Here is a 19779-nt window from a genome sequence, read left to right as displayed (position 1 = left end):
ATTAAAACACAATTTTAGGAGTATGAGCTGAAAAAAACTCGCATAATTTCAGAGAAAACAACCAACCAGTCTTTTAATCTAAGATTTCAAGAAAGAAAACCAGAAGACATTTTACACATGTAATTATCCATTAACATCAGTATACATCCGTTTATAGGCTACGTGGATTTAATAAAGCTTTCACGTGGACTATTTTACTTAACTAATGACAAATTTTGATCAAAAATGCCATGTATTTCTGCAATAACCTTTTCAGGTAAAATCCTCCAATAACGACAGAGGTTCTGCTCGTTAATTCTCACGCTCGTTACAGGTGGACAGAAATCACAGAGCCCCTCTGTGAAGTGGACCTTCTTGCGGCTCGGTCCCTTTCATCCGACGGTCCGTTCGAAACCGCGCCTTAGAGCGCACAACGTCCCGCAATCAAAGGAAGCCATCGCGCCTTCGAGATGAGACTGATTGCCTTCGCAATCCGTAATTAAGCCAGAGCGATCAGAAAAGGCGGGGCTTTGTAGCAGGTTTCAGACTACCGGGGAGCATTTCGCCTCAGGCGCCGCTCATTCGAAGAAGGTTAATGCCAGAATAAATAACCATCCTTGGAGTCATTATTGGGATTAGCGCATAATTCTCCTCAAAGTTGCACGGTCCTAGCCAGGGTTTGTTACAGTTTACGGCCGTATTAAGGAGGGCCAAGGAGATTACCGCGGGATGTCTGTCAATCGAAGCGCCCCACCCCTGCTGTCACAGGTTCGCCTTGATCTTCTGTAAATTGCCAGCGAGCATGAATGATGGAAATGAGGCAGTAACTGAGCAGGGCACTACAGTCATATTTTAGTCCATTTATTTTTTAAGATTCGTAAGAGCTACAATGATTTCCATGCAACTGCATGTTAGAAACTGAAAACAAGGTGTAAATTCACATTTACATTTGTTTTTTTAATTAATCAGATTTTTAAAACTCATTTTCCATTGGAAAAACACGTTCACATTTATTGACAAATGTGCAATTTATACCACTACATCTTTTATTTAACCTGTTCATTTTATTTCACATGATAGGCTTACAAATATTAATATCATTATGGCCGCTTTTCAACACAGCAAAACACTGCACTGATGAAGGTCCAAATCAAGACGTGTCCTCAAACAGGCTGAATCTGCATCTTCACAGGTTCCAGGCCCTGGACCTCCGTGCCGCATTTCGGACACGAGAGGTACATGTCAGCTATGGAGTGGCTCTTCACGCAGTAGTAGCAGAAGACGTGGCTGCAGCCCACGGTGTGCGGCATGGTTGGCCACTCGCCGCAGAGGGCACACTCGGTGCAGTGGGCGGCCTCCGCGGCCACGCCCTGCCCTTCCGGGGGAGAGAAGAGAGAGCGCACGCTCGCTTTCAGTCTGCGCGTGTTGACCAGGGGGAAGAGGAAGATGAGGAACTCGGCGAAGCCGTGCCAGAGCAGCTCGCGGTTCACGTACTGGAACCCGACGTCGCGGACGCCCTGGGGCCGGCTGAACACCGCCCTCACCCCCAGGAACCGCTCGGTCAGGGTGGGAAACCGTCCCTTCTGAAGGAAAACCAGGAAGTTGAGGAGGCTGGCCACTTTGGCGAAGCCGTCGAGGAACGCGAGCGCGCGGCGGGCTTTGTGAACGGCGGACTCGGCGGGGCGGTTGAGGAACAGGCTGTGAGACCGCTCTTTGAGCCACTTCTCTCCGATGGCGCACAGGGCAAACCACAGCTTCTGCCTCCGACTCATCGGCCGGTACCTCCGGGCCTGAGAGAGATCGTTTTTGTATCTGATGTTGAGCAGGGACTGCCCCGCCGTGGCACTGCGGGAATAGACGGTGAACCTCCACAGAAGGAGCTGTAGGAGTGCTTTCAGCTCCGGTTCAAAGGGGGTTAAATGTCCGGGTTTGAAATGCTGGAAACACTGGCTGAACTGTGACCAAACAAGCTGCTCCAGAGCGGTATCCAGTTCAAAAGCATCCAGCTGACTTATTCTCAAAACCGGAGTTAAAGTGCTTGGACTGTCTTCCGCGGAAGGGTCTCCTCGGGTTTCATCTACAGGCAGAAGAAGGAAACGGTTATGGGTTTTTGCATTTGGGCTGAAATCACTTTTCACATGTAAAGCCCGTAGTAAATGCCTTTTTTCGGCTCTGCTGTGCGCTGGCACTGGATGCCTAATGCCGGTCCCTCTGGAGATTTAGAGTGCGGACAAATCACATCACAGAAGATTATCCAAACAGCACAGGCTTGGCAATGCGGTAAACATCCGCCATGTGGAACTACTTTACTTTGGCCGCTTTTATTTTGGATCTCAGCGCTGTGACATTCCCCAATTCTTCACCGCTTACTGTTCTGTCACTTGGAGGTTTTTTTTTTTTTTTTTAAACAGGGGACTCTCAAACTCAGTTCAGAGCCTCGCCGTGCATGCTGGGTATTCTTCCAACCGTAATTGCAATTCCTGTATAACAAGCTGTTGTTTTTCTAATTACACACAAACAGGTATTCATCTAGCAAAGAATGAATATTGCATATTCATTTACAAACTTAACTGATAATGTCTCACATAGCTAAAGGCTTTATATGCTGTAATGTGCTCTGGAAGATGGTTCCAGGGTTTTGGAAACTGTTCCCAATTGTTCCTTTTGAAAGGGTTTAGCCTACACTGATGAGGCTAACTGGCAGCCCTACAGCTGAAATCAGTCTTAAATGCTGAAAATGTACACCTGTTCATTGAAACGAATCCATTTATTTTTAAAAATGGTCAAAAACAAAGTAAAACGTATTGAGCCAAACAGGTTTTCAGTGACCTCAACTGATCAACAGATTCAGACCTGATCAACAGATTAGCTGAAACAAAACCAGGCACACACAGCAGAGCCCCAGGACCAACAAAACAAATAAAATTAAATGCAATCTAACATTTCTTCCAACATTATTTTGGTTATGATGAGCCTGTATACAGGAGGAAAACAGAAAATAAATAAATACATAAGTAAATAAATCAATTCTGAAAAAGAAGTTGACAAAAAAAAAAGTAGGCTAATTTATAATTCCTAAACTTGGCTCCATCATATTAAAATGGCATTTAAAAAAATACATCAGTGTCACATATGGCCCAGTGACACTGCATTTCCCCAGTCATTATCAGTCAGATAACACCCTGGCCATGCGTACAGGAAAATCCTTCAATGCAGAGAGGCAGTGGACTAGGTGAGACAAATTATAGCTCCAATCCACTCTAGGGATACAAAGTCTTGATATTCTTTTCAAAGCTTTTATTGAGTAGTTTACAAGTTATGAATGAATATGTTTTATTTGGGAACATATTATTGACAGCGACCTATCAATAGTAATGTGACTATTGTCGAGGGTCTGTCAATATTAATGTAATTATGATTTAGAGCATCACATGGATGTTAGCTGGGGCAAGTAACATCTCCTACAGGGCTGCTATCAATACCGGGATTACTATTGACAAGTTCTTTCAGACTCATAGTACTTGCCAGATATATTACAACTAGACACTTCTGTCAATGTGGACTGCCTATAAAAATTAAGCATTTAAATTTACAAGGCTTTAACTACAGAACTGGAAATCTATGGTTCTTAAGTAATCATCAAAACTCGCAATCGATGGCTGTGTTTACTGAAATTGTAAACAAGAGACATGCCCAGCACGCAGAGTTCATGCGATTCACGTACAGCCATTGCCCATGAGACAATGACTTTATAATTCTCACATCTATCAGTACTGGGAAAAAGCCGTTTTGGCAGGTTGCGCTTGTCCGCTTGAATGGAGCTAGAAAATACAAACAAACACAGCTTTGCAATCAAAATCTCCTTTCACCTCAGATGGTGGTCAGAGGGAAGTTCTCTCAACAATGAGACAAGAACAATTAGGCAGTCAGCAATATGTGACCATTCAAATGAAGACAAATGCTTTTCAGTACTGGAAGTTACATTTTAACAAAATCATATGGCTGAGGCTGTGCAGATAGTGTCCAAGATTTCTATGTAGCACTGAAACAAAGAAATATCCGAAATATCTCCAAATACGGGGGGAAATTCATACCATGTGTGTACTGTCAAAATGGATGGGAGGTACACTGCTAATGTTGAACACATGAGTGAGAGGGGCTTTGATAACCTGTGGTGGGTGACACATGACTGACATCAGCACAACAAATCAGGCATCATCCCCCCCAAAAAAGCGCTTCCTCTAGGGTAAGGCCTGCAATGGCGGAGAAGATAAGCAGAGAATCAGCCTGACCTTGGGCATCGCGGCACAGGGGAGATGGGGGACAGGGACGTCCCGCAGCAACTGGAAGATCTGGAATCCTGGGAATTCAAGGAGGCTGGGCTCTCTTGACCTTGGGCTTAGTCATAGCGCCAATGACCATAATGCACAGAGGCCCTCTAGAGGGTCCTCGGTGTCCATAAGACTTTGGCTCAAACGCGGCGTTAGCGACGTGCGCGGTCACGTTTCCTTTCACAAGCCCCACAATCACTGCCAAATGCTGTGAGCACACAAGAGCTTAAAGTACAGTCTACGTGAATCCAAAAGACAGGACTAAATACATTTATGGCACACAAGCAATGTAGGACTAAATCTGAGTGTCAAGTAAATTAAATATACCCAAGAATAAACATTTATTGGAAGGCTTCTTAGAGATACTGTTATTTCTTCAGAAAGGGTGCAACAGCCTGCTCAAGCAAGACAATAATGTAACTACTAAAATGAACAAGAATTTTCCAACGCTGAAATGTTTGGAAAAAGGCAGTTTTAATGGAATGATCTTTGAAGTTGATCACCTCCACAGCTGCGACTACAGACTAATTTAAAAACTCCAGTTTATCAAATAGGCTATATAGGCTACATTTGTGAGGTACAGTTCCAAAGTGTTTTACTGTGTCACTGAAACCTTATGCAGTCAAGTGCTATTTCAATGATATAGCATGCAAATCATGTCTCTATAGACACATTAATTAAATGAAACAATGTTTGTTTTTCATTAAATTCGAAAAATGAATTTATGCAAGAGGTCAAACCTTAAGCTCTACTGAGTAACTTGATCATCCCCCTCTTTCTCACCAGTGTTGGTAATGTTCACCAGATAAAATCTGATGAGAATGCCCATTTTTGAACTTTCAAAGTGATGTCATTCTGAAAACAGCTTACAGGGACACTAAAATTATCCACTCAGTGACCAGACTAATTGTTATGGGTCTGTATCATAAAAAATGGATGTGTGCAAATGCATTGGGGTCCATGGCCCTTGCTGTCGCAACACTAATGCTTTATCAGGGCAACCCTATTTCCCTAATCACCAAAGAATTCTGAAAGCTGGAGGGTCAGGGGTAAGTTAATGTCTGAAACACATCCTTTAAAGCACGGCTGACACAAAGATATGTGCTTTGCTTAATCTAGTTTGCCGAGAACGTAAATTATTTAAAAGAATTAATTGATTCTGCGAGTATGAAGGTGGAAGATGCAAAGCCTGTATAAGTAATAAGTACAGGGGTTCTCAGGAATACAACTTAAAAACTCATAAAACATTTAGTGGCTGAAGCAGCACACTAAAAGACGAGAACTGCTAATAAATGAGGAAACTGCAAAGTTGTACCTAACAGGCTAAATTGAGCATTGAACCTCTACATCATGCGAACAGAAATGCCTCAGCATATTTAATACCTACAAACATAGTCCCATAATAGACATGGAAAGGCACACACGGGATATGCTAAATGCGGTAAAAGACAATATCAAAATAGGCCATGTTCCGCCAAGTTCATCTCCGTGTACAAAAATGCACGTTTTAGTACATACGAGCCGTTTTATATGCATTGTTAAATGATGCTGTTATGATTAAAACGACAGTGCAAATGAAGTACTGAGTGGGGTTATAAGAAGCCCGTGTTTGCCAAACACCTTGTCGTCCCCTGGGAAACTAGGTCTATAATCACTATGCAGAACACTGATCCTAAGCAAAGATGGCAAATGTTAAGATTGACGTGCTGCATAATAATACAAAATAAAAACGGCAAAATGTTCCATTTTCCAACCTTGGCTTCTTCAGCGAGTTACTTAATTCATCTCGGTCAGCTTAATGAAATTAAACCCTGTGGTTAATTGATGTCCACACCGAATGACATCATTATTCAGTGAGATTGCTTCCATTCAAATAATGCTCTCACCTTTGCATGCTGATATATACCTACTAGGGATACAAAAGAGGCATAACTCATTTTCTGTGTAACCAAGTTGCCTGATGTTACACAGAAATTAATCATCTTCAAAGCCCCCTACTCCTATCAACTCCAAACTAATCCTCCAAATTGATACAGTATGTCAGCTAACCCATGCTTTCACTTGCACATATAAGAAGGCATATCATGGACTGCATTTATATAGCTAAACTGGTAAAATGTTGAAATTACAGCAGTCTAACTTGGTGGAGCTGCATCATTCAAGATGGAGTTTACTTGGGGACAAAAATACTATTTACTGTATTAAAGTGACTTATTTGTGCATTTAAGATGCATTTGCAACACATGACACAACAATTCTCATTGACACCATACAGGGGAAGCAAGAACACATTAGCCAAAACTATATGTAAGAATAATGTAAGAATAATTTTACATCTACATGAGAAATTATTGAAATCTTTGCAGATTTGGCTGCCAAAACCATAAAACTCAATCGTTTCAAATGCTTCTTTTGGAGGAATCTATACACAACCCCTTGACCCCAGCTGAGATCATACAAGTCTAACTCCATTTCACTGATTCTTTCTAAATCCACTCATTATGTTAAGTGTGTACTTCACCATTTGAGCTCAATATAATCCTGAGTTATCAACTCCCTGAAATTGCACTCAATAATAACAACACCAATTCTTGAACCTTGAGTTCCTTATATATTTTGTACTTTGCTTTAAACACATTTTTGCTTTACAAGTCAAGAACACAACATGATAATTACAGTGAGGATTAGGCTTGAATGAAGTAAGTTGCAAGCAGACTGAAAAAGGGAGATAAAGGACAATGATTAAGTGGGGTGAGTAGAAGTAAGTGGAGCCAAAAAAAATCAATAACGCCAACTTTGGTATAATGCTTTGCTTACACCGACTAGGGTGTTTAGATGAACTTTGATCTCTACATTCTGAGTCTGTTTCTATTCATTAGTCACTTGCAGTGAATGGAGTACTGCCAGTATTGTGTGTGTATGTTTGTGTGTGCACACGCCTGCGTGTGTGTTTAGGAAATATATTTCATACATCTGTAAAATAACAGTGGTGATAAACCCTCCATATGCTGACACAGAAGCCCCTCCCCTGGAATGCCTGTACATATATTGTACGACATAGAATCTTATATATGTAGATATGCATACCCATCTATATTTATCCAGATACCTTTTTTTTGTCGTCAAAATGTAACTGAGACAATGTTTCTAAAAACAGTTCCAACTGGTGGAAATGCAACCAGTACTAGTGGTGCATTGTATACGAACACTTTTTTGTTATATTGCTCAATGTCTATTACTAAAAACAAAACTAAAAAAAACATGGGAGACATTAGACTAAAGGAAGACATTATGGATTTGGCCTCATAGTCATTGTTTTATTTGAAAATACACATTTGATTACTATAGAGGAAAAACAACCAATCTGACACAACTGTCACAATACTCTGTATTTGCATGTAGCCTATATATTATATAGATATATATGTGTGTGTGTGTGCGTATTATATATACACATATATATTCTGCATATACAATGAGCACCATAATGTTTAGGACAAAGCCATTTTATATATATTTTTTTATTTATTTTATTTTTTATTTTATTTCTTGATTTAGCACTGTACTTCATGATTTTGTATTTGTAATTAAACAATTCACATGTGGTTACAGTGCAGATTCTCAGATTTTATTAAAGGGTATTTTAATACATTTTGGTTTCACCATTGTAGAAATAACAACACTTTTTATACAAAGCCCATTTCAGGGAATCATAATGTTTGGGACAAATGGCTTCACAGATGTTTCTGGTTAGTCAGGTGTTTTCAACAGTTTCTTTACAGCAAGTATAAGAGAGCTTTCAGTACCTAGTCTTGATTCTAGGCTTTTGGATTTTGTTATTGTCGTTTGTCAGCATATGCACCACCAGAGTTGTGCCAATTAAAGTCAAGAAAGACATTATGAGCCTGAGAAAAATGAGGGGGGAAAAAAAATATATATAGGCCAAACCTTAGGCTTATCAAAATCAACTGTCTGGAACAGCATTAAGAAGAAAAAGAGCACTGGTTAGCTCAGTAATCGCTAAGGTTTAGAATACGATTACTGCAGCTGCAGTAATTGCAATGACTTGAGGGCAGTTATTATATTTAGGTATCCACAGCAATCTTCTGTGGACAAAAAAAAAGAAGCAAAACCCGATGTCTACGTTAACCATTGGTGTCTAGAACATAGCTAATTACCAAGTCCTTTCTTATTTCCTACGTAATTGCTACTCAAAGTGTATGTGATCGTCACTCGTCTAGAAAACTATGGCACATGGTATATGGGCAGAATGTAGCAGGTACATTTTGTATCTAGCTAGCAAGTCAGCAAGGAATTTGCTACACCGTGCAGTATCATTATATGATAATAATCTTTCTTGGTCGGGCAGAGATATATAGCATTAGTTAGGTATATAATTATATATATTATGGGTGCACTGACGTTGACCGTGTTGCTACCGTGAATCGCACTATGATCAGTTTAACTGTTCGACGTATTCCTGACATTATTATAATAGGCTAATATGTGGAAAATACGTGCGTCTGTTTTCCTGAAATTACTGGTAGGAATACGCATAACAAGCCGTGCACATGTCGATAATTTCGTTGAACAACGCCATGTCTGCAAAAATAAATAATAATGAGAAATAATTATTTACCCATATTTTAGTTTGTACACGAATATTTTCAGATCCTCTTGCTCGGGAACCTTACATTTCCGGATCACACAACGACAGCCACCCCTCTAAAATATGCAGGCCAATCACCTTTTTCTTTGGTCATGGGCCTATGACAACCATGAAACCAATCACCTGACTCAGCGAGGCAAACACAAAAATCACAGCGAGGCGACCAGAAATGGGAGGGCCCTTAAGATTGTTTACTAAATCTCAACCTAACCCTTGACTACAGTTTTCTTGTAATTTTAACCAATCACTGTATCGATATTGACATGTAACCAATCATATTCCGCTTGTAGGCGGGCATTACAGGTAGCGAACTAGGCATGACCATGCTTTTACAGTTGCCGTCCGTTTAACGAAAACGGGTCTTACCACCGAATACGAATACCAATGAATGGCAAGTTGAAATCGAATAGACTAGAATTACAATGTTTTTAGCGAATAATTACATTTTGTCTTCCAGCGTAATAAAGCGAGCCGCCACTGTCGTTTATTAAAATAATAATAATTAGTTATAGCCAGATACTGTTTCACTTGCTAGTCTGTTAAACTTTGTGGCCATGATCATGCTAGGCAACATGAGCGTGTTAGACGGAATGATAGAGAAAGTTACAGTAGTTGGCCGAACAAGCTAACGTTAGTTACATTCAGGTATCACGAATGCAAAACGTGTATTTAGCAATCCTCAGGGTTTCGCTGGCTTTCAATGTGCGTTTTGCTACCCAACTGTTTGCAGGCTTTTAAAGTTTGCTAGTCTAACTAGGTTGTAACTGCAATTTGGAAACTGGTAATGAAATGGAGAAAAGATGCCGAAATGCCACTGAATGCCAAGAAAACAGTATGTCAGTTTGTGACAGCGATGTTTTGAAGCATAGAATCGTGCCTCCCCCAGAACGGGGTGAGGGGAGACTTCGCTGCCCTGTAACCAGGAACATGAGACACCTCCTGGACGAATTCAAGGGCTTGTACGAAGAGAGACTGAGGCGCCTGGAATTCGAAACAGGAGGCGGGAGTCATGAAGAGATTTTACGGGTAGGCATCATGCCATGTGTCCATGCAGCCTTGGGCTAGCTGGGAAGAGGGACTGTGATTATGCTAGCAAATAGAAATAACGTAGGTAGCTAGCATTTAGCTATGGGCAGGTTCACGTGTCGATACATCCTATAGTACCTATTCCACTGATCAGCTCTGGCTGTTTAATTGTCCCTTTAGTAAACTGTTGCACACATCATCACAACCTATCTTTCAGTTTGGCTCATACATAGATCTAACATAAACGACCAACGTCTGTATGCCTTTCATTAAATACAACGCTTCGTTAGTCCAATAAGCTATTTCGATACTAACTAGCTAGATGCTAGCTATGTGAACGCTTTTTAGGGATTCATGCTGCGCGTCACAACCGTCAAGTCTTTGGCTCGTCAGGTGCGCAAAACCACATTGTACAATTTAGCTAATGCAATTAGGAAGGCCCATCAAATCAGTTATTATGAAGAAAAAAACGCAGTCTGTTCCTTAGAAATGTCAAGCGTTGAATAGTGCCTGTATAAATAGGGAAATTGTTGGCTTGTTTTTAGGAGCAATGAGCATGTTTCAGGAAACGTGTACGATCACATTTTATCTCAAACTGCGTGTAAGAACGTTTCCAAGAACATTTCTGAATTCATCATTTTTTTCCTTATCTGTTTTTGTTGGCTGTTTTATTATGCAAACCACATGTACAGCATTTCATATAAAATTTACAAACAGCCAACATTTCTAAAAACTAAAGTAAGAATAATTTAAGAAAAGTTTTGTGAATGAGGCCCAATGTTTGTAAATTAACGGAATTGCTTTGCTAAACAAATGCGGCATTCATAGAACCAGTTTGTCGTATCAGTTCAATTAGTAACTCTTCCGTCTTGTAACATGCATCAAAATACAGACCTTGCGGAAAGGAAAAAAAAAATAGTCATTTGAACTAATTTAATTACAAACTAAAATTTCTTGCTTTACATCAGAATGGTGTACAAAACAAGGTTTTAGGAATAAGGCTTGGCACATAATAAAGTTGTGCATTTGGGGACTATACTAGATATCAGGCAACGGCATAGATGTTACAGGAACAATCATTGGAAGTCCACTTACAACAGTGGAGCTAACATCAAGTCTAGCGTGGAGTTACATAAATGCAGAACGGAATACCATCTTAGTAAACACGCTCATGCGTGTTTCTTAGCTGTCTTCTGGGGACATTTCAGCTCAATGGAATATTGTCATTGCTAATGTTTTAAGGGGCCTACATTAACAAAACTGAGTTCTATGCAACCTTTTAACTAGCAAATCTAGCTAGCTAGCAGGTCCAACACGTTTCTCACATGTCTAGAGGTCCCACAATTAGTCAAGTCAAGAAACTGAAAATTAATGTAAGCATTATTCTTACAGCATAACCAAGACAAAATGAATACAAATTGAATACAGAAACATTCAGGTATCTAACACATTTACAGCTTAATTATGTGATGCTAGATATATTTAGCTTACTTTACAAAACCAATATAGTAAGAGCATTATCAAATTTCAAAACAGTTGAAAATATTATTGTTTGCCCTATTTATCACTGACTTATTGTATTCTTGGTAATGTTCCAAGCATTGTTCATTTTGCCAGTCCCTAGACATGGCCTAGTTTAAACGGTTATATGAAAGTATTACGTTTGAGTCAGGCAAATGTACAACAGAAACAGCATCCAGGCAAAGAGATATTTGAGGTAGCCTGCACATTAATTGACTTGGGTACAGAGAGTTGGTCTAAGCAGCTGGGAAATGGGCAGTCGGGAGTTTAGTGATAATGGTTCTGGATTTTGTGAATTACGGGATCAAACAGTGTGGGTGCGAGTTGATTTTTCTCAGAAGAATGCACCTTCTGGGATAGAGGGAGTATCAAGGAGCAGGAGCAGAGAGAATATCACACATGCATTGCATGATGGTTCCATGCAGATCTTTTTTTACACAGGAGACCGACATCATGCACCCAGACCAATACAAACATCTCCTATTCAGCATTGGACACAATTTATTTCTAAAAATTGCTGGAATTGATTGGTTGTTGTTTTTCTAGCCAAGCATCCATCATTTAATTTGAAATACTAGGCCCTATTCATGGAATTGTTTCTTGGAAAGGTAAACTGTCCAGTCTGACCTTATGTACAAAGAAAAAGGTGTTATAAAAGTGTATACTTGCTTGGACTGCGTTTATTTTTGATTGCAGATGAAAGTACGCATTCTGAATTCCTATGTGAATGACCTGTGTGACCAAAACCAAGTTTTGATCCAAACGGTGGAAGATCTTGAGAAGGAAGCCAATGGAAAGGTTGCCTTCTTGGAGGCGAAGATTCACAGTTCTGACCAGATTATTGATGTAAGTTAATATATGTTCAGAAACGTTTCGTAAGAAAATAATCTGCTGCGTTATTACTTTGCATTCATGTGTATACCCGTTATCATTCAGTATTTTTGTGGTGGAATTTCATGTGTTTTATAGTTGTCCATTAATGTTTTTTTTTCCCATTTCAATGTCATTTTTGAAAGGAAATGATTAGACACAGCATGTGTGTAATTAGAGCCAATGGGTCAGGCCGCCTGTACCTTTTTTGATTGTTTGTTTAAAACACACTTGGCTGACCCCAAAGGCAACTGTGACAATCAACTTGGTAAGTTTCACAAACACGCTCCTGCAGATGATGAATAACGGTGATGATTTGTAATGATTTATTTAGGGAAATGGTGTACTTCAGATGTTTTTTTTATTTAAAGACATTGTCTTTCAGCACCAGCTCACAGTGACATTCATCTCCCGTTCATGAATAAATGTAGGAGGATGTTAAAAGCACAATAGTCTGTTGCAAGTTTCAAAACAGAAAAGCAAACAAATTGGGGACATTTTTCTTTCAGTATGGTATTAAAGGGTGCTGTGTGGCCTTTGTGTTGTTCTGTGCTATAAAACACAGAGGAGACCAAGGACTAAAAGGAACAAGTAGTTATGGCCTTCACATAAGGTCTTAGCATTTGAATCTCTGTAACTGTCTGGTTCTGATTCAGACACTCAGATGATAATTTGTATAGGTGTTTACCAATTCCCATTGTATTCCAGTATCATTTCTGTCTGTGCAGGCTTTGTGAGCTTTGTGTATTTTGATATGAAAAGCTGAAAGCATTTATTTCTTTCAAGGTTACCGTTTTCTTCATTAAGTCCATCCAGTTTACCTTAAGAACTCTTAGCAAAACCATGGCTTTAATGTCTAACCAAAATTACTCTGTTCTTTTGGTTTAATACATAAAAATATGCTGTTTTTTGTGTCTGGAATTTTGCAAGTCTCTTGTAATTTCGTAATTTTATTTGCATTAGATTTTACAGTAGTTACAAAAATGGATTGGCATTGTGCTTTTTTCCCTTGAATTGTGGTAAGTAAGGTAGGTTCTTTGGTGAACACATTTTACAGGTTCGTTTACCACGTGCATTAAGACCATTTGCATTATGGGGGAGGGCAGAAAGGGTAAATAAACAGAGATAATAAACTACAAAATCAAGACAGCTAAACTATTTTGTGAAAAAGGACCAGCACACTGCCCAGAACTGGTCTAGAAACCTAATCCTACCACCCTCTACCAACTGAAAAAAGGAAAATAAGATAACCAAACCGTTTATTAAAAAGAAAAAAAAGCAAATCGCTGGCTCTGTCCTACCTTTAGGATTGCTTTCTTACAAGACATCAAGCCTGGCAATAAAATAAATAAGCTGTTTACCTTTCTTAGCACAGTGTTTTGTGAGCGTTTTTCATAATTTTCACGAGCAGTAGATTTGAATGTTGGCTCACTGAAAATCTATCAGAGTTGTGTCACAGGGAACACGACAGTTGTCACTAAGTGATAACTGTTATAAGAGTACCAGAGAACAGAGAACATATACCAGAGGATACGTACTGTAATAAGATGAACATAAGCAATTTTTGTACCCCATGTCTAAAATGTAGTGTGCAAATATATGGAAACATGCATCCATATTAATTTGCACGTCATGTAGTAACTGCTATTTAGGGAATGTTACATTGATAGATATTTTAAATAATTGATTAATCACCATGTTAAATTATTCAGGCCTATTCAGTGTTTGGTTATTGATGTAGAAGGATTGTAAAGCCTTGGCTTTGGTTTGGAATCAGTAAGGGTCCGTATGGCACACTTCACATTGATAAGTGTTTTTATTGTTCGACCTCTGAAAACTAAGGTTGCTAGTTTGACTTTTTTATTTTGCATCAGAGAAATGAATGAGGGCGTAGCGAGGGTTCAAAGGAAACCAAATAAGGTTTATAGCACAATATAAATGAGTACATTATTGCATTTACCTCAGAGTTTATTGGTTGGTGTGCTATATTTCAATTAATCTGTCATGAATGCAGCTTGTTTATGTCCCTCTTTGGTATCTGGAATAGCAGGAATTTGATTTGAGTCAGGAATGGTATTTGGCTGCTTCAGATGCATATTACACAGTTGTCCCAAGACTGTACTAAACATTATTATAATGACTATAATTAGAGCTGAAATTGATTCAGAGGATTCAAAGCTACCTTTAGGTTGTAAAATTATAAAAGATGTAATGGAGTTGCTTGTATGGATGTCAGAATTCTGTAATAGACTGTAATGTCTTTTATTTTCAAATGCAGTGTATCAGTATCAATCTTTGTTTGTGCTTGCCGCACAGTGTTTGGTACAGTTAGCTTTCTGATATTAGCATAGGGTGTTAAGGGTAAATTTAAGGGCGTGCTATTTTCAGGGCCTATTTAGGTGTTGAGCAAGAGCTCTCAAACGGCACTCACTCGAACAGTGAGTTATTTTTTAATGTAGTCGGTCGCTAAAGCCCACTTAACGGAACCAGGACGGGGACGCAGATTGAAGTGTCGTAACGAGGCGAGGCCGCGGAGAAAGGCTAAAGCTCGCTGTGTGGCTTCGGCAGGATCTGGGCTATCAGAAAAGGAGCCTGGAGGAGAACAGGGAGGGCCTCCACAGCGAGATGGTGGACATGAAGCTGGACATCAGCACCCTCTCCAGACTGATCCGGCAGGCCCAGCACACGCACAAGCTGGACGTGAGTCGCATGCCGCCGTTCTTTTTTTGTTTTTTTTTGCTTTTGGACATCATGGGGACAGCCCGGTGTTCATAAGCTGGAACCCCCCCCCCTCACTTCAGTATAGAATTTCATTTTCTGGCCGCGGCTGCTTTGGATCCAGCAGTCCCCAGCAGTCCTCCTTTGATCCAGTCACCTCCCGCTCCTCTCATTTCCACCCAGCGCGGCGCTCCAGGTCAGCGGCTTCCACTTGACCTCACTGGTCAGGAAAGGGCCCTCCAGCCTGGGCGACCAGGCCTATCCCAGAGGTCTCCCCGGGCCCTCCCTCCAATCAGGGCCTCCGGAGACCTCATCCATCTCTTTGATCCGCGTGGCGCTCCGCTCTCGGGGCCCACGCGAGGCCGGTCACATGCTGGCGGGCTGACGGCGGCGGCGGAGCGAGGGGGGGCGAAGGCGTCGAACTCGTGCCAAATCACGTCCCCGCCCGCCAATGAATGCGAATCAGCCTGAGAAGTTATTGCTGCGCGGTCGCTATCTCTGCGGCCGCTAGCTCTGCAGGGCACCGCCAAGCGCCACGCCAGGTCAGCCTCAGCTGTGACGGGCTGCCCGGCGGGGTTCCACGCCGCAGCTCACCGGGGCTCGGTGCGGTATTAACGGTCCCCGGGAGTCCGGCGACCCAGCGGTGTCAGCACTGCACCGCCCTGTTTCAGGAAAGCAGACACTCCGAAGCAGGCCGCTGAGCCCAAACACAAACACTGCAAATCGACTAGGAGGCGCAGTTTAAGCTGAATGGGAATGCATGAAGTCACAAGTAAGCAAAATTGTATGCTTAGTGATTTCTAAATTAGCCTCTCCACAGTGCTCACACAGAGGGATCAGCGAGCGCTAAGAACAGTGGGAAGCACTTGGAAGAGTGTGTGTGTGTGTGTGTGTGTGTGTGTGGTTGTGTGTGGAGTGATGGGGGGTCATGATTGCAGGCTATGCTAATACTGTTGTTAATGACTTCCTTTTGAGTGATAATTGATCAGCTTCATTACCATATTAAGTCCCTAATCATATGTCACTGGAGTGGAGCCCTGTAATAAATGCTCTGTTTGATTTTTGAAATAATGAACTAATTAGACTAATTAAAATCAATAGAGGTGCCAATACAAGGTTAGCATTCGGAATGCGGTCTCTATCTGCGTTTAGTAAAAGTCACCAGCTCAGTGAAAAAGGAATCTAATGCTGATTTATGAGAGCTTGACGGTCGTTAGTTAGGATAAATTGCTTGTAGTAGCAGAGACAGCATTATTCAAGTACAAGATACTAAGTGCATTGTAAGGTCAGCAATAAGGGCAAACTTACATATGTAGTTGTATGCCCTTGTAAACCCACATTAATATATCAGCTGGATGGCATACTGTACCTCTGAATACAGATACGGAGATTACAACAGGCAAGTGCTCCGGGTTCACTTACAGAAAGCAAAGAGTGCAACGTCTGAAGAGATCACTGCTACCAGGCCGATTCTTTTTTTTCAACCGTATTAGAATATGCAGTTCATTTTAGGTGATTTTTTGATAATATAATTGGTCTGAATAAAAATGACATTCATACCAATGTATTTGTCTATTAACAAACAACGTAAATGTGTTTAAATATTTCATTTGATCCTACGTGAATGAAAAGCTATTTAGTTCAAGAGTTTAAGCCTGTATAGAATATGAAAGATTTTGAACCTTATGGGGGCTAAATTAATATCTTACTCTAAGGCTGGCCCAGTGGTCAGTAATGTCTGAGGTCCTGTTATTTGAAAGTACTGTGTACTGTGCAGTTTTTATTCCAGAGATATTTGCGTTAATATTTGCATGCACTGGAATATGTTAATCAGGCGGGTTGGTATCAGTTCATGTACCAGTTGCAGTGCAGATCTACACTTGTGGATGACATGCAGTTTGCTACTGTGCCTGAGCAGGGATTTGTCTCCAGGGAAAACGCACATCTGTAGGAGGCGAAGGTCAGTGGAGAGGAGGACCCTCTAATGTGGTGGCAAAGCAACGAGACCTCACTTCCCTTAGCATAAGCTAGCTGCATGTGTGCGTGGCAGGTGCATCACGGGAAGGGGCTTTTAGCACAGCTGGGGACCCCTGTGCCAGCACTCGTGGCTCTTCCCTGCTGGAAACGTGTAGCGGGGAAAGCCCACGGAAGCGGTGGGGTGAAACCCTGTTGTGGGTGTTCATTTATCTTCCGTTAATCCTTTGTGTGGTGTGTTTGGCAATATAAACAGCATCGTGGGGACATAAGCATACAGTGCCCTCCATTCTGATAACTGCGCTGACTGGTTTCTTTCTATAAGATGACATTATGCAAATGTGATTGTTTCCTAACCATTTTTTTGGATGTATTTTTGTCCAGCTCTTCAGTGCTAAATATTGTACTGCTTGGTTTTACGTCCGCAGTAATGCATAGCAAATGTATATTTCTGAGCCAGGAAATGACAAAAATGTGGGTGCATCATTTGAAGGCCACTGGTGACCCAGATTTGTGTGTTGTTGTGAACATTCAGTGTTGATTATAACAGCACGACGGTCCATTTTCTGTCTGCTTCACCACTTGCTGTTGAGAGAGGTTAAGCGGCCATGCCTCTCCTTGCCTCTTAAGGTATTTTTCATATTCTAGTTATATTAATGCACACAATTATCGCGAAAAGTAATTTGTGTGATGCAGCATCCATGTTTCTAAACTGTTATATATCAGTACCGCCTTAGTGTGTTGATTTTATTTTCTAGGGCACTTGACCATTACTTTAATAGTATTTTTTTCACAAGCTTTAATGATTGAGTTGTATTTGTGCCAGCTTTAGCCATTCCTCTAACAAATTAGTTTACCATGGTCATAACCTTCAAAAAGCTTATTACCATAAATTGCAAGCATTTTCATAAACCCTGAAAGTAACATTGACTGATCACAAATGGGACCTTATTCAGGACACTGTGAGACCTGCTAGTAAATTATAACCTCTATTTCATATACGTTGCTAATCAGCTAATGTTTTTTATTTCTATTATTCATTTTGCTTATCATATTTATTTACATTATACAGCTCATATACATGTTTTTTATTTGGTCCACTAGTACTTTTTGTCATATAGAGAGAAAAAGCTGACCCTCTGTACTTAAGAAATTGCATTTGTAATAAATGGACTGCCTTTTCAGACATTGCTTAGTCACCTTAACATTTCACAAGGGCGTAATTTATACTCCAGAACACATTTTTCATTTTCTTGTGTGCTGCCTGTATCAGTTCTAGACTCAGCCTCATAATGTAATTGTTCACTGTTTCTGGAAAGATAAGTGTCAGTTGATAGTAAATGTGTTGTTTACTACTCATGACACCAATGTGAAATGGTTGACAGCTATTTTTTTTCCCTTTAACCCAGATTCAGGCATGCTACAATGCACTTTAATCTTGAAGTTTATGTGAAGAATTCAGCAACTATTGTTTTTCCTCATCAGTGTTCATGATTCTTTAGTTATAATAAGGTGAAATCAAAACTTAAATGTCCAATTTCATTAATTATGGGTTGTAAAAATGTTTTCTTTATCCATACATAGACAATAATGGCAATAACATGCTCAAAAACAAAACATTTTGATTATTACATACAGACAGGGCTGAGGGAGTGAGTGAACTTGGGTACTTCATATGATTAATTATAGATCATACATTAATGCTAACATAAAATTATTGCATTATGCATTGGTGCTTTATTTTTTCATAGAGAAAGTTACACGTATCCTTTTAGAACAATGACATTTTTGAAGTTTAAGGCAAGACAGAAAAGGTTAGTGTGCAAATTTTGAACAATCTAGCAAATACATTTAGTGAGTAACAGCACAAGTGGATCAGTGCTCAGAATCATTTTGAATGTGGAACCCTTTACCTGTGTGTTTAAAGAGGGATGTCGTGTTGGGTTTGTTTTCCATCACTCTGTTGCAGTCACGAGGCATAATGGATTCCTGATTGGCCTTCCGTTCAGACCTCGACGCAACTGTAGTCGCATTAAATACAGATCCCTGCTTTTATTGTTTTTTTTTTTTTTTTTGTTTTTTTTTTTGCTTTTGCAGTGTAATTCAGTAATGCAGTGAATCTACCACTGGTGCCTCTTTGAACAAAAATATTAACTGTACATACTGAATGAGCAGCTTTTCTGTAGGTCACATGCTCCTGTTTATCAGGTACACATTCACTCATACACATTGTTTGCGGACCTCTCCTTGAGATCTGGGAATAACTAAGCTCTTTTTCTTAATGGGAATAGCTGCATTTGGAGTACTTGGTTGTGCACAGCATGTTTATCTATTTGAATCTCTGGCTAATGGCATTAAACTTTGTTTAAACTAACTCAGTAAGAAGAAAAATACCCTAGTCTGCTTGGGACTTCAATTGTCTTTTTATTTACTTGTATAGGTTTTTTAGTTGTACCCATTCCTGCGAAAAATGCAAAATTGTGCTTGTTACAAATTGGGAGTGAAAAGAAGCAGTGACTTGCCAAGGTGTTTGGCTTGTTTGCATTTCCCCAAATTGAATAGAGAACGTCATTTGTCAAACACATTATCACAAATGCTGCTTTTATTTGTGCACACAATGACATGTATAGGTATTTATAAGTTACAAGTTTATACTGTTTTATTGGCAATATTGGAAGTAGAGGTCTATAG

At 40.2% G+C, this 19779-nt stretch overlaps 2 protein-coding genes across 4 annotated transcripts in view; one reads left to right on the top strand and one right to left on the bottom strand.

Annotated features, from left to right (window-relative positions):
• Positions 1-824: 824 nt before the first annotated feature.
• pex2 (peroxisomal biogenesis factor 2) lies at positions 825-9075 on the bottom strand. Its single transcript, XM_064333173.1, has 2 exons — positions 8950-9075; positions 825-2056 (listed from the first exon to the last, which is right to left on the bottom strand). Exons 1-2 carry the CDS (start codon positions 8951-8953, stop codon positions 1143-1145), a joined length of 918 nt encoding a protein of 305 aa, XP_064189243.1. The 5' UTR covers positions 8954-9075; the 3' UTR covers positions 825-1142.
• Positions 9076-9252: 177 nt separating this feature from the next.
• The window catches only part of LOC135253628 (early endosome antigen 1-like), a 125915-nt gene continuing 115388 nt past the window's right edge, over positions 9253-19779 (top strand). Inside the window, exons 1-4 of one of the 3 annotated variants that reach the window (XM_064333172.1) lie at positions 9253-9370; positions 9866-10005; positions 12223-12372; positions 14965-15096. In XM_064333172.1, the coding sequence (XP_064189242.1) occupies positions 9364-9370; positions 9866-10005; positions 12223-12372; positions 14965-15096 (429 nt within the window). In that variant the 5' untranslated portion in view covers positions 9253-9363. Of the gene's footprint in view, positions 10006-12222; positions 12373-14964; positions 15097-19779 lie in introns of all 3 variants that reach the window. The other 2 variants (XM_064333170.1, XM_064333171.1) reach the window with 2 other exon arrangements.

Source organism: Anguilla rostrata, chromosome 4 (assembly GCF_018555375.3).
Source record: "Anguilla rostrata isolate EN2019 chromosome 4, ASM1855537v3, whole genome shotgun sequence".
NCBI lineage: Eukaryota > Metazoa > Chordata > Actinopteri > Anguilliformes > Anguillidae > Anguilla > Anguilla rostrata.
This window is presented reverse-complemented; position numbering and strand designations above follow the sequence as displayed.